At 45.1% G+C, this 16,238-nt stretch overlaps 1 protein-coding gene across 1 annotated transcript in view; it reads right to left on the minus strand.

Moving 5' to 3' along the window:
* LOC146861811 (CD5 antigen-like) overlaps positions 1-16,238 on the minus strand; it is a 446,048-nt gene that overhangs the window by 22,507 nt on the left and 407,303 nt on the right. Inside the window, exon 5 of the mRNA XM_085640972.1 lies at positions 1,366-1,686. Coding sequence (XP_085497098.1) covers positions 1,366-1,686 — 321 coding nt within the window. The remainder of the gene's footprint in view (positions 1-1,365; positions 1,687-16,238) is intronic.

Below are 16,238 nucleotides of genomic sequence, written 5' to 3' on the forward strand. Positions count from 1 at the left end.
TGGGAGAGAGAACAAGAGCAAAAGCAGAAAAGGCAGAAAAAAACGCAGAAAAGGCAGAAAAAACCGAGTCAAGGCAAAAAATCAGGCACAAAAAGACTAGGAAAGAACACAGAAGACTGAATTGAGCTATGAAATGGGCACAAAAGAAAAAAGGCACAAAAGACAAACGGGCACTAAAGCAGAAAAAACACAAAAGAGCACAAGAGCCAAAGCACAAAAGAAAAAAGACGAAAGGGCATAGAAAACAAATTTCAGAGATGCCAAGCTCAATAGGGCACAAAAGGCAGAGTACAAAGCACAAGTCAAAGCGAAAGTGTGAAGGAGTTGGTGGGAGCAGAGTGAGAGTAGATGGCGAGGGAGAGAGGAGGAGTGCAGTGAGGTGAGCCCTCGGTGCAGAGGGTCGGGCTGTCAAGGGCCTTAGCTTGTTCAGAGTACCAGTCTAAAGTGAATGGGAGCTTGGGCCTAGGCCTCTAGAAGCAAAAACAATAGGTGGGCATAACTCGCATAAGGCTGTGTAGCCTAATCATAATGAATTTTCTCAGAATTCCGAAAGATCATGCAGAATTCCGCAAGTGGAGTCATTTTGGACTTAGTACTATTGCTTATGTCCATATTGGATGTGAGGGAAGAAATATGCTGAATGCAACAGAACATGAATAGTGAGCGTTAGCATCCACTCACCAAATATGCGTTTAGAGTCGGATTTTCCCCCAACTTATTCCATGTTTTAGCACTATTTTATTAACACACAATGGATGTGCTATGGAATTTACTGAATGATGCAGAATGTAAGAAGCGAGCGCAATCACCCACTCATGCGTAATAAATGTGCTCTAATGGCAGGATTTATCCTCCAAATTACATGAGCAGGTGTACAGAAATTACTCCAATTACTCCAGTGTAATTAAAGTTCCTATACGGGCCTAGAAAACACCAAGAAATAGACGTAGGTAGGAAAAAACAGACGGCTTCCTCAGTCATCATGTAAACATAAGTAGACAGTGTCTGATTGAAGATACCTGATTATTGATGGATTCATAAAGCTCTGCTACCTCCTCCTATGCATGACCCAGTAGAGGTGGTGGCATTTCTATTATGTGGTAATTCCCTATCATGATGCTACAGTGTACAAGAGAGGCATATTTATGTGATTGGTTGGTACTATCAATGAGTCATCCTGCATCTCACCCTGGGATATCCAAATGGTTGTGAATCACCAAACCTGGAGATGAGTTATCATCACACACTCACCACACCCAATTAGTGCTGTCCAATCCGTCAGCAATTGCAACAATACTACATTTGTGTCTTTCATGATGTTAGCTTTCATAACTTAATTGTTCCTCTTGTACTTCTTTCCCTTACCTGTACATTCCACAGCAGCATCATTTTTGGTGTGACAGGCAACATGCCCCCACACATCATGAGGACAGTCGAAGAAAGATGCCTCTGCTCCTGTGCATTGAATCTGACTCAGCCACACTGGGTGCCATCCTTCTCCAAACACTCCATTGTTATTTGGTGCTCTTAATGCTGATCCACATCCAAGATGTCTACAGACCACCTCAGCGTCCTTCATATCCCAGTGAGAATCGCAGATAGTCCCCCATCGCTCCCCATGCCTGACCTCTACCCTTCCGTTGCAGGCATCACCAGTATTGATCAAGCGGATCTCATCGACAACACCTGTGGCCAATGGGAAAGAAGGGAACAGATATTGAGTACATTGACTACTTCTAGAAAGGAGACATTCAAAGTTCAGTAAACTGATTCAATATCAGCAGTCAGCAGGTTTCACTGCTTCTCCCCCTGAGCTCACAGATGGCCAAACAGATCTGAGAAGCTGAGCATTGTCCTGCTGTAAATTGTGGTACTTTAAAATGTGGGACCGCGTAGGAGGCAGGGCCCTACCCTGCCTATTCCGGTATCAGCGAACCGCGAATGGCCAATGCGGTATGTACAAGTGCTTTGCATAACGTTTCATCGATAAATGCACTGTGTATACGACATTACACATTGACTTCGTGGGTTCCATTTTGGAGCGGTGGCCATCTTATGGTTGCCCTCACATAGGCTACACATCAAGGACAAACACAGGCCTTCAGAAAACATGTGCCTTCTATTGACTTCTCTGTGACCTATGAGACTTGGCTCCACCGCCCCAGGTCAGTCCGGTCTCACGAGCTCCCCGTCCTACGGCCACCTGTGATTAACATCAGGGTTTGACACACCATAAAACCTTTTCATCCCACACAAGCCTCCGGCTAATCTCTTTCACACCTGACTCTTCCTGCTTTATGGCTTGTTTTACAAACAGGAGGTTCCCGTGTTTATTGGGGTCTGCTGATATCTGATGTGGGATCTGAGCCTCGCTGGGTAAATAATTGTGGGCTGGCTGAACTGGAATGTGGGATGGTCATCATGACTCTGCCTTTTCGTTTGTAATGAATACATATGAATGACCATATCGTAAAACGAGGAATGTGTGCCTGAAGTATGATATTTTGTATATAAGGAGAAGGCCGTTTCTGTAAGGGGAACAGTCTCCTGAGAACATACATTGTGTTGTACTTCTCGGATACCTGTAATTGGTCTGCAGCCAATAAATACGATCTTTGACTTCACCCAGAAGACTCTGTGTTTCTGTGGGTCTGAAACAGGAAGAACTCGAAGTCTTAGGGTGTGTTCCCCTGCACCGCTGGGTTTTAAAAACCCAGTACTTCAGTTGGCGCCCAATTTAGGGCGATTTCAGTGGTACCGGTCCAAGCCAGAGGTTCGTGAGGGGCTTCGTGTGGAAATTCCGGAGGAAGGCCGCCACTTCATCGACCCCTGCATGTCGACGTGGTCCGAAAGTCTTTTCTGCGAGGTTCTCCACGTCCCGACGGCTACGAAGGACTGCTGCCCTGATTAATCGCCCTGTTTTGGACCCTTGACGATTTGGTAGAGCGAAACAATTGAGAGAGTCTTCTGGTGACGCCATCGATCATCGATACCTCAGTTAAGTATAAGTGGAGCGTCTCCCAGTTTGTTTGGTATCCTTCGGGAATTTGGTATCCTTCGGGATCGCTTTGATTTGGAACTTGCAAGTGCCAAAGCCAGAGGACTCGTGTATTCACGAGATTATCGTATTCGATTAATCCTTTTAAGTTTGAAACTAGACTAGTGAGCGAAGATGCCTGGTTCTAGTGTATTTGGAAGTTTGTTTTGTTTGGGTTGTAAAAGGGATTCCCAATTAGAGGATTCGTGTCCGGTTCCTCCAATTGGAACTCCAACTTATGAACTGTATGTAAAACATGGCGTGGGCCCCATCGCATATAATGAAGTATGGATCTGATACACCAGAAAGGACGGTGTTTTAAAATGGCCCCACAATGGTAGTTTCGATACATATCTTAGATAATTTGGAAGTTAAATTATTTAAAAAGAAAGCCCGGCCGGCGATGTTTGATTCTTTCCGCCTATGGCGAAAGGAAGCCAAACAGAAGGAAATTAAGCTAGCAAAAAGGAATAAGAGAGAAAAAGGTATGTCAATGATGCAAGCAGCTGTGCAATTTAAAGATAATGAGGAGGAACAAATGAATAAGCAGTTACATAGAAAGCGCAAACTAGGGATCGATAAATGTTACCCAGTTTTGTCACCCCTTCCACAAGATGAGACAAAAGAGAAAGAGAAAGATTCCCTAATGTCCCATTTGCTAAGTTCGCCACCCCCGTATGCGCAAAATGCCACAGCGCCCCCACAGCTCGTAAATGTGCAGCCTCCAGTTAATGTGCCGCAAGCCTTCCCACAGCCGCCAGCTCCCCCTCAGCTGGCTCCTATCCCTACAGCGCAGCCCTCTCAAGGGCTGCCAATTTCGTTACCTGTCTCCCCTGCGCTTCCTGCGACTTTGCCTAGTACATCAGCTGCCTCTCTTGGCGCTCTTCCTAACACTGCCCCTGTACCTGCATCTGCACCCGTTTTTCTTCCCTCTGTCTTTCCCCCCATTTTCGCCTCAACTACTCCTTCTACACGACAACGAATAGCTAATGTGGTTACTAGTTTAATGTCGCCTCTCTTTGGGTCATCTAGTATGACCCCTGGTTTACAACGTAAGCAGTTGCGTAGTCAGCTGCCTAATCCTGAAGAGAAAGAGGTATTAGACCACATGGCACGTAGGTGGATTGTTTTTCCTTCACTCTATGATGTGGAATCAGTTGTTAATGTTTTTCACCAATGGGATGCCCCAAAACAGAGGTATGTGTTTGAAAAAATGTGTGAATTCCTCTGTGAGGAATTGGAAGATCATGGTTCAAACTCAAACCCGCAGGAGTTGTGTCGAGTGCGATTTAATTTTGGAACAGGTACAATTGTGGGTCCCGATGTAGATAAAGCAGTTGCGACTTTACTGTCCTTCAGGAATGATGATTGTCAACAATCATTGTTCAAACAGGACTTCCCTGTGGGGAAAAGGGTAAAAGCGCGCCAATATCCGATGCGTGAGGTTCCTCCAGTTTGGAGACCTGGTGATGCAAATGCTAATCCACCTGTTCTGGCACATTTTCAGCGTGTTTGGGTACATGTCCCATGGAAGCGTTCTGAGGTGTTAGCACTTAAGCAGACATTGCCTGACCCCCGTAAAAACCCTGCAGGATATTATAAGGAGTTATCACAGACTGCAGAATCGTGTGTCATGAACCTAGCTGATATAGATATGTTGTTCGGGAATGTTGTTCCACAGCCTTTATGGGGATCCATTCGTAATATAGATCATGCTGCAGAACTAGGGGGCACATGGGCTAATATCATTGCTGCAGACACTAGACAAGTTGGTGGTGCGAAGCCTGAGCCCCTAGTAGCAGAACTCCCTGGTAGAATTAATAATAATAATAAATTCTTTATTCGGTTTTTACAATTAAAAAACCATAAAAGATCAGTTACAAATAGAACATCGCACATAGATTAAAGAATAATAAAAATTAAAGCTAAACAATTATCAGCTCATATAGTTAAAACCAAGGTTTTACAAAAATTCATTTAATCTACAAATACTGGGATCAAACCGCTGCTTACAAATTATTCCTATGTTGCAGAATACATTTAAGGAAGTTAAGAACAAGATAACAAGTCAATTCGGAATCTAGGCTTTGAAGGCGTAGCATTGCCGGTCGACACTGTCTTAGTCCCCAGCTCTTTAATAAAGGTAGTAACCAGACCCTCCTGTGTGGATGATGAAATTTACAAAACAGAATAGTGTGTAAATTTGTCTGAGTTGACACTTCATCACACGGACAAGGGGTGGAAGCCTTCTCCCAGCTGTTTCTCTTGGGGAAGGATACTAGCCTAAAAAAGGAGTCAAATCTAAATCTTGTTAACAACATTCTGTGATAGGTGCTAATCTGTAATGTCAAATAAGGTTGGATGGAGTAAGTGGTCTGAATTAAATTAGCATGAACACGGAGGTCAGTCTCAGGGACTCCAGATGCGTTAAAGCCAGTTTTTTAAGTCCTTTCTTTGACAATTCGTTAATTTTTTTTGGATCTGTGTAATAGATCTCCAAATCTAGATCCTTAAAAAAAATGTGTACATAGCACAACCATTAAATTGATACAGAGTGGTCTATGGCCATTGCGTCCATCAGAATTTCTTGTGAAAAACATTGTTCACGGAAGACCAGATACGACGCCAGAGCAATAGCGGTTGAATTCTTATCAGGTCCTCAAGGTAGGGAATACCAAGCTCCAGATGAAGGGCATATACTGAGGAGCTCATTGGTGCTGCTAAGAGAAATCTTAAAAAGTTATTTTCGGCGACCTGAAGGGTGCTGATTTCTGCGATTCCCCACAGGCCTGCTCCATAAAGGGCAATTGCCTGGCATTTAGCTACGTAAATTTTTAACAGCTCCACTGGAGGCCTTTTCCCTAGCCTCTGTGAAAAACTTATCAGGGACATTGTTGCTCTTTTAAACAAGTGACATCTGGCCTCCACTGCTGCTCTCCAGCTAAGCCTATCATCAATCATTATCCCCAAATAGCAGTACTTCGTAGTTACCTCAAGTTTTTGCTCTTTAAGAAAAATATTCTTTACACATTTTTTGGCTCGCCCGGCTACCATGACAAATGTTTTTTTCACGTTAACCTGTAAATCCAGGCCACCCATGAACTCAACGTATCTATTTAGGGATTTTTGCAGTTCGCGTGGGGTGCGGGCCAAAATGACCGCGTCGTCGGCGTAGAGCAAGGCGGGTATCAATCGCCGTTTGACCCGGGGTAGGTCCAGAGCCCCCCTCAACATCTCCGCCTCTAGGCCATTTGTGTAGAGGGAGAAGAGGAAGGGGGCAAGGACACATCCCTGCCTGACGCCTCGCTCCACTCCGAACGGCGTAGTCAATTCACCCTTTGTGCCAAAACGCACCCTAGCGGTGGCACCCGAATATAGTTCTCTCATAAAATCTACGAGAGATGAGTCCACTCCCATCAGTAACAAGATATTCCAAAGTTTCGTATGTGAAACGCAGTCAAAGGCGGCAGATAAATCTACGTATACCATATACACAGTTTCTTTTTTTCCTTGGCAGTATTTTCCCAGGATCAGACTGAGGTTCAGGGCCTGCTCTACCGTTCCAAACCCCTCCCGGAATCCAAATTGAAGGTCTGAAATAATGTGTCCCTCCTCTGCCCACTGCTGTAGTCGTTCAAGAACGATTCTACTGACCACTTTGCCTAGCGAATCTAAAAGGGAAATGGGACGATAACAATTTACATCTTGGCGGTCACCTTTTTTAAAAATTGGGACCATGATAGACTTTGTCCAAGAGTCCAACAGTCCCACTTTTGCCACTGCTATGCATACTCTAGTTAAAATGGGGGTCCAGAGGTCCGGGTTAAATTTAAACAAGTCTACTGGGACCCCATCGGGGCCTGGAGCTTTCCCGCTTTTGCTAGCATTCAAGGCCGCTATAACTTCAGCGATATCAAAAGTTAGGGAGATGGGATAGTTGACGTTTGGAAGACTATGATCTATTCTTTTACTGGTATTTACTGGGTTTTTAAAAATTTTTGAAAAATGTGTCACCCACGTAGCCTCATCGATAGCCACTTCTATCTTAGGGGTGTCTGCGCCCAAGAGATATGGAGTTTTAACAGTACGCCAAAAAGCCAAACTATCCTTAGATACAGCGCTAGTGTGCAAATCGTCCCACAGTTTCATTTTTAATTCAGTGATTCTTTGCTTCCGTGCGGAGACATATTGACGCCTCAGCATTTGAATCAATTCTGAATCTCTCACTGTTTTTTTTAGTTCCTTTTTTAAGTTGGACAGGGCCATGGTACAGGAATGATTAAACCATCCTTTTTTGGTCGAGGGTGACCTCCTAGATGTTATTGTAAGAAGTTCCTTAATCTTTTCCAGTATTAGTAGAAAGTTGGTTAAAACAGCTTCTTCAGGTAACGTTGGATCAAGGCAATTGGTTATATTTACATATGACTCCATTACCAATTTCGCCGTGATTATCTCCGGATCCAGCGTCTCCCACTTTACTGTATAACCATTTGTCCTGCCCAACTCCAATTTATTTTGAGCGAGCGTAGAGGCGATTACACTAGTTTCCGGTTGTCCCTTCAATTGTTGGAGTTCTAGTCTAAGAGCGGAGTGGTCACTAAAAGTATTTAGCAATACCTCAAAGGACCTTACTCGAGGTAATAAGCCTGGGGAGAGAAGAATATAATCTACTGTAGTGCTGAAGCCCCTACCCACATACGTTGGTTGTAAAAAGTTAGAGTCCGGGATCAGTTTGTTTACTATTTCCAGTTCTAAGTCAACCAGCATATTGTTCATTGCAATCCCCGTTTTACTATGATTAAAGTGCATGATAGGAGCGTTCTCTTCATCCACAATTCCACATCTATTTTTCCCGACATGAGGGCATGGGTGGATATTTAAGTCTCCTCCACATATAAGGTGGACTGGGCCCTTACCAAGTGGAGAGTTATGACCCAATTTCTCCTTAATTAGATTGATGAGAGACAAAAATTGTTCCTCGTCAAGATTATTATAGACATTGAGCAAAAGAATAGGCTCACATTTATTATAGAGGAGCTTTAATAGTTGGAAATTTGGATCAGACAGCACCAAGGATGTTTTGAGATCATTGATTGTGTTGGCAATATATGTAGTCAACCCTCCCTTGGGTCTTCCAAAACCGCCCCCCAACGCTGGCGTAAAATACGTTTTATAGCCAGCGAGGTGAAGCTCTGTCAAGGACCAAGTCTCCTGGAGACATATGATATTCCCCCCTTCCAAAAAATGTATCAATGAGCCGTCTTCGATTTTTGAACGAAGCCCTGCTATATTCCAGAAAAAAATGGATAGAGAATGCAAATCTACATTATGCACTGTTTCTTGGATTGAGGAATCCATTGTGGAATTAGATGTTAAATGGGAAGAGCTATGATCGGTGGATTTGAAATTAGTTGATGGTCAATCGACCATTTCAAGAACACTAAATCTGTTGTCCGTGGGAAACCCAAACCAGGTTTCCCTTTGGGTTGGCTCTCTATTTAACATCCGCAATTGGTGGAAGCCCCAGTCGTCATTTCCTCTTCCCCGAAATTGTGGGCCTGAATTTATCCAATAACCACCATGCTCATGGTAACGGGGGCCCACTGTGTTCCAACGATTGAAATAATTATCGTGGACTGGGGCTTTAGTTTCCCAATAAGGAGCATTGGTAAATTGAGCATCCCTGGGCGACCTGGAGGGATAAAAAAAGGAGAGACGTCTAATACCTATTTCGCCCTGGGTGTTTGGACGCTCCCAAGAACATATGTGGTCCACCACCCATGGGTGGTCAAAGGAAATCAAAATACAGTCGCCCGGAATTGATTTCCTACTATTTCCCACCCACGGGGTTCTACGGACCATCAAGATCCTAGATGACCCGGGTTCAGTAATGGGACAGTTGTTATTTAACCAAAACTGCACCTTATTTTTCAGTGACCAGGTAGTTTCCACGACGTGATCTTCTAACTCGGGAACTCCTACCATAACTACCACATAGGGGCTTGCTTCTGGAGGTAGGTCAACTGCCAACCTTTTTTTGCAGCCCCTCGTGTCAGCCAAGGTGTGATCAGTTGTTACTTGGTTAGGGACCTGTTTGTTTTGTTGGAGCGTCTTTTTTCCCTTGAGAGGGGAGTTTTTTGGCCCTGGCTTCGCTGCTCCCAAAACATTTTTCTGAGAAGGATGACAAATGTTGGAGTTAGCAATAGGATCTTCTGTTCGCTCTATAATGGTTGTTTCGGGACGTGGTGATTTAGATGTGGAATCAGAAGGGGCATTTTTAGAGGTTTTTTTTTTCGTATATGACACATTTTGAAGGGGAGGTTTGATACTTTTCTCTTTTTGTTTATCCCCCCCCCCTATTACTTGTTTTGGTTTCGTGATGTCAATAAGGAGCTGTAATTGTTGTTCCATCCGAGACAACCTTAATTCGAGTGGGGTAATGGTAATTTTTAGAAGGTCTGCTATGTTGGCTATTGACACAGGGTTAAAATTGTCTCTTTGCAGGTAAATAGGTAAAGAAGAACTCGAGTTAAGTACGCTAAGCGAATCTAAATTTTCATGCGTGGGCTGATTAATGACTGATTTACCAGGGTGGGGATTGTCAGATGTGGGTGTTGAAGGTTTTGGTTCGTCTAGGGTACTGGAGTCATGAGGGATCGATTTATTAGGTTTTGTTCTTCTTTTCCTAATTGCCCCCTCCCTTTTCCCTCTAGTGATTCTTATTTCTTCCGGGGTTATTTCGGGGATTAGTACTGGCGATTTTTCTAAATCAAGGCTTAATTGAAAATCGGAAAGTTGTGAGGCTGAAAGATCTACATTATTTGGTAGACTTCTCCTACCTGTGGGAGAGGGGCCACAGCCCCCAATTCGGCGGGACTCGGGGGTTTTTGCATTCTTCAAGTTTCCCATGGATGACCGCTTTGCCAGGGCTAAATCTAAAGAGACCCTACCTTCTATTAGGGTGATGCTTTGGTCGATAAAATTGTTCGCCTTGGTGAGAAAGTCATCCATAGGACCCAAACGTTTTCCCCCACCTCCCTTTACTTTATCTTTAGACCCTCTCGTAAGAACCATCTCCACAATCGAGTGGAACAATTAATCGACAACAAAATTTTGGCACACAGAGTTTTCACCAGGCTACTTAGAGCTCTCACACGATGAGCTGGGTTAGGTTCTGAAAGTACCTCGGTGTTATGGAGAGGGCCCGGTCCGGTCTCCTCCGTTCTCTGACGGCCTCAGACGGCCCGCCCTTTGCCCGGGCTTAGCCCCGGGCGCTCCCGCGCGCTCCCGCGCAGCGGGTAACCAGGTTCTTTAAATAGTACAGTACTGGGGCTTGGGGGCGTGTCGGCCAGGGAGAGCAGCCCAGGTGTTGGTGGTTGGGCTCGCAGGGACTCCTGGACTATGGAGTCCCTGCTGCTCGCAGCCCCGGTCCTGAATCTTTTCCCCTGGATGGCAGGCAGTCCCAATCAGCAATCCTCCGCGGTGACTGAACGCGAAGCGGGACCCGCGAAGCGGGTCCGGCGAGTTGCTGGCGCTGTGCACTGGAAGGGCTGGGATGTGCAGGGGCAGTCCGGCGTCAACCCTGAGGTAAGCAAGTAGTTGTCCCACTGTTAGGGAGAAATCCTTCGTCTTTTACTCCCGTGGGCTTGGGGGCGTGTCGGCCAGGGAGAGCAGCCCAGGTGTTGGTGGTTGGGCTCGCAGGGACTCCTGGACTATGGAGTCCCTGCTGCTCGCAGCCCCGGTCCTGAATCTTTTCCCCTGGATGGCAGGCAGTCCCAATCAGCAATCCTCCGCGGTGACTGAACGCGAAGCGGGACCCGCGAAGCGGGTCCGGCGAGTTGCTGGCGCTGTGCACTGGAAGGGCTGGGATGTGCAGGGGCAGTCCGGCGTCAACCCTGAGGTAAGCAAGTAGTTGTCCCTGGTAGAATTATCACTTACATGAAGACTTTAATGCCCGCGATGCGTGTGAATTGGGATAAATTGTCTGCGTGTAAGCAAAAGAAAGATGAAACAGTGTCTGATTTCTTTACAAGGTTTGAAGAAACATTTATTGACCACAGTGGTCAAGATATGAGCACTGAAGGTGGTCAACGATTATTTGTGGATACATTTTTGCATAATTTGCTTCCCGAGTTGTGTAAGAAGTTAAAAGATTCAGAGAGTTCTTGGGCTGTTTCCTCTTCAGCGCAAATACTGGCTACTGCACAGTATTACGAAAATAGAGATAAGGATGAGAAAGATAAAGCAGACAAGAAAATGAAAGAATTGAAGACGAAGGTTCTGTTACAACAGGCCTACCCACCGCGTGGTGGCCAGAGTAGCTATCAGCAACCGCCACAGTTTCAGAGAAACATGCAAAGGTACGAGTATTCTCAACCACGCGTTCCAGTAGGCCCTAATCAATGTTCGTATTGTAAAGAGGAAGGTCATTTTAAGTATAGTTGTCCTAAATTAATGCAGCGTACTAGTAATGCGTATGGCGCAAGAGGTAGAGGTGGTCAGCAAGCTCCTAGAGGTAGAGGGCGTGGAAATGTTCCCCAGAACGCGCGTCCTCTTCCGCCTCAAAATACGATAAATAGCTTTGATCAGCAAGCCAATGCAACTGGTAATACAGCTCAGTACTATAATAATGACTATTATGCAGAAGACGACAATGTAGAAGGTAATGATTACTAGGACAGCCATGGACAGAGAGAGGGAGTTGTTTCAGTACCAGTGGATCATAGTGGACCGTATGTTAAGGTGACTACAGCGGGTGTAACAGAGCCCTTTCTGCTGGACACTGGTGCTGCAAAGAGTTCAATTATGCATTCAAAACTCCCTGGCGCGCCTTTGTCTGGCGAAATGAATGTTTCAGTAGGTTTTTCTGGCGCCCCAGTTAGGAACCCGATTTCTAGTCCTATGCCCCTTTCTGTTTGACCTTGTGAGCTAAAAGCACCCCTCATCCTAACAACAGGTTGTGGTGAAAATCTGTTAGGGTTGGAATTGTTAAAAAGATTGCATGCAACACTATATTGTTCTCCCTCAGGAGTACAACTTACATTGGGTAAGGAAGTGATTTCCCCAATGTATTTGTCAAAGTATAAATTGCCACCTGAATTGTCATCCCTTCCGGATGTCCTTTGGGCTACTGGCCCCAATGATGTGGGTCTCTTGGAAATACCGCCATATGTGGTCACTTTAAAGGCCAATGTCAGATTGCCACGCATTCCCTAGTACAAAATCTCCAATGAAGGTCAGACAGCGTTGTTAGGAATTATCAGTGATTTGATTAAAAAGGGTGTAATTGAAGAGACAAGAGGCAACGTTTGCAATAGTCCTGTTTTACCTGTTTTAAAACGTACGGACCCTTCACAGCCACCTGTTTACAGATTCGTGATTGATCTTAGAGAGGTAAATAAAATTGTTGTGCCACAGTTTCCAGTTGTCCCTGATATAACTGCTTTGTTAACTATGATTCCAGCATCCGCTGCATGGTTCTCAGTGATCGATTTAAAGAATGCTTTCTTTAGCATCCCAATTGCAAAAGAGAGCAGGGATATTTTTGGCTTCAGTTTAGGAGGTCGAAGCTTCCGCTTTAAACGCACTCCACAGGGCTACTGTGAAAGTCCATCGATATACAGTCAGGCTTTAAAGGCGCAGCTCGATGCACTTGTTTTACCTAGTGGTGCTACCCTTCTTCAGTACGTTGACGATTTGCAAATCGCCGCGGATACTGGAAAGATTTGTAAAGAAGCTACATTGTCATTGTTGCGTCACTTGTCTGCCTTTCATCACAAAGTGTCTCTCTCAAAACTGCAATATTGTCGACAAGAAGTGACCTACTTAGGTCATCTCTTATCGAAGGAGGGAAGGAAACTGACCCCAGAAAGAATTCAAGCCATTGCACAATTGAGCGTACCAAGAACACAGAGAGAAGTGCGTGCTTTCTTGGGCATTACTTCATACTGTAGGCACTGGATCCCGAGTTTTTCTTTGCTGGCAAAACCTTTGTTAGCATTAACCTGTAAAAATACACCGAATCCTGTCCCATGGTCTGAAGAGTGTCAGAAAAGTTTTTGGGAATTACGTGATGCATTATGTTCAGCTCCTGTGTTGCGTACCCCTGACTACAGCAAGCCTTTTACATTGTATGTTCATGAAAAGGAAGGTTGCACATTATCAGTACTAACACAGCCTTTTGGCGACAGACCGCGTCTATGCGCATATTTTTTGTCAACTTTGGACCCGGTAGCGAGGGCATTGCCAAGTTGTTTGAGAGCTACAGCCGCAGCAGCTGTGTCTATTCGACAGTCTGCTGGCTTAGTGATGAATAACACATTGATTGTAATGGTTCCACATGCTGTGGACACATTGTTAAACCGGACCAAGACACAGCACTTAACTAGCGCTCGATTGTCAGGGTATGAATTGACACTGTTGGCAAACCATATACACATAAAGAGATGCAACACGTTGAATCCAGCTACATTATTGCCGATTCCAGCAGACCTAGATGAGATTGAGCAGCATGATTGTCTGTTCAGAACAGATGAAGAGACGAAAGTGAGGGTGGATCTTAAAGATACTCCCCTAACTGAGTGTGATGGTACCTTATGGGTGGATGGTTCGTGCTTCAAGCTTCCGAATGGTGATACGACCGCTGCATATGCTATCACGACTTTGCACACAATTGTTGAGACTGCACGCATACCACATAATTCGGCTCAAGCAGCAGAATTAATTGCCCCTACAAGAGCATGCGTGTTGTCTGAAGGAATGAAAGTGAACATATATACTGACAGTCAGTACGCCTTTGGCGTGGCCCATAGTTTTGGGCGATTGTGGAAAGAACGTGGGTTCCTGACTTCGCATGGAGCTAAAATTCAGAATGGTCAGTTGGTGAATGATCTCCTTGAGTCACTGACCTTACCGTTACAAGTTGCAATCATGAAATGCAGTGCGCACAAGAAGGTCACTGATGATGTTGGTCGTGGTAATGCATTTGCTGACGAAATCGTGAAAGAAACAGCAAAAGATGTGAAGACTCGAATGTATGTTGCAGGCCCTGCAAGATGGGTTGGTGATGTTGGAATGTGTGAAGACACGATAGAGAGTGTGAAGTCCCTTCAAGCTGAAGCCACAGAGAAAGATGTTGAGCGAGTGGAGAGAACGTAAGGGTAAATTGGATGAGAATGGTTGTTGGGTTGATTTGTCAGAACATCGGCGATGGTTGTTACCTGATGCATATGTGCTTTCAGTGGTTACTATGGCACATGGAATGGCACATATCAGTGTGAAAGGAATCTGTAAGTTGTTGGCTCCAGTATGGCAGAACTCTGGAATTCCCAAGTGTGCAGAGAATGTGGTCAAGAATTGTATGGTATGTTTGAAATACAATCCTGGTAGGGGAACCCCAACTCCAGCTGGTCATTTTGCGCCTCCATCATATCCATTTGAGGTCTTGCAACTAGATTTTATCCACATGGAAAGTTGCAACAACTTGAAATATGTACTGGTTGTTGTTTGCGCTTTTTCAAAATGGATAGAAGCATATCCCCTAAAAGACAACACTGCTTTATCCACAGCAAAAGCCCTTGTGAAAGAATTTTTCCCTAGGTTTGGAATGCCAAGAATGGTGTGGAGTGATAATGGGAGTGAATTTGTGGGTCGAGTGATGAAGAATGTGTGTGAGGGGTTGGGCATTAAGCAGAAGTTCCACGCTGCAAATCACCCCCAATCAGCTGGATTAGTAGAGTGCTACAATGGCACTCTGAAACTCAAACTGGCCAAAATCCAGGCGAGCTCCGGTCTTAAATGGCCTGACGCTCTGCCTTTAGCACTCCTATCAACAAGAATGACTGTGCATTCACGAGTGGGACTTAGCCCATATGGGATCATATTAGGCCGCCCGGCCAATGTATGGGGTGTGCCAAGACCGACAAAATTCAGTGAAATCGAACATCCAGTACTGCTTGACTATCTGTATGAATTGACAGCTAAATTACGTGTTTTACACCAACAGGTGCACGATACTCTGCCCCAGGCCTCTGAAGCTCCAGGACACCCTATCGACACTGGCTCGTGGGTGCTTGTGAAAAACTTTCAGCGAAAGAACAACGATGAGCCCCGTTGGATCAGCCCTCACCTCGTACTTCTATCGACAAGATCAGCGGTTCGAGTGAAAGGGAAAAAGAATTGGATACACGGCGCTCACTGTAAACGGATCCCTTTGCCCCTACCATATGACCGGTGGGTCCAGGAGGGTATCGCTGATTCCGAAACTGACACTGTACCCCGTTTTGTGCCATTTAGTGATGCACGTGTAAAGGGAACGACTTCAGAACGAGAAAGCGACGATATTTTGCAGGAAGCTGTGCCACCGTCAACTCGAATAGACACCACAGAGCCTGAACTCTTGTTTCAAGACCAGACAGTACCTGGCAGAAACTGCTATAACTTGAGACCAAGGCCTATGGACAAATAAAAATTCCCTTCCCTTGCTAATTTTTTGATATTATAGCTCTCCCATCTGAAGGACTTTTTGATTTTTATTTTTCGAACCACCATCTGGGTTCAGCCGCAGGGTCGCGGTGCCAAGACTTCGGGGTACAGGCTGAAGACGTTAGGTCAACGGTTCTGGTTGGTCTGGGGCGTTCCCTGGACTGATAGGCGTACTCCTTAGCAGAAGATACTCACCCGCCGCGAGCGGCACGATTAGAGGATGGAGTTTTTCAAGATGGAGAGACCCGCTGAGGAAATGAACTTTAAGACAAAAATATGTAGAATAATGAAGAGCAAACGTTTTGTATTATTATGTCTGTTTATATTATTTAGTATGATGGTGTTTACTGTAGGTTATGTATTCTTCTCCTCTCAAGTACCATTTCCACCCACTGTACAGCCTATACCCCCTCCTACTGTCTCCTTGCACTCTTTCCACCCTCTGCCTGAACACGAACAAGCTAGACGATCTGAGTTCATAAACAACTCGTTTATCCAACTCCTGCACCAGCACCAGCTGGTTATGAATACAACCAATTGCTGGGTGTGTGGTTTAATGCCACACACCATTAATAAGGGTATCCCATATCTAGTGCTGCCGTTTAGCTATAATGGATCGTCATGGGCATTCCAGACCATGTTTCTTTTTGCATTAGATGCCTACTCCCCGCGACAACCGCGTTCCATCAGACCTAGCACAAATAATAAAGCCTTAATG

Source organism: Triturus cristatus, chromosome 2_2 (genome assembly GCF_964204655.1).
Source record: "Triturus cristatus chromosome 2_2, aTriCri1.1, whole genome shotgun sequence".
Classification (NCBI taxonomy): domain Eukaryota; kingdom Metazoa; phylum Chordata; class Amphibia; order Caudata; family Salamandridae; genus Triturus; species Triturus cristatus.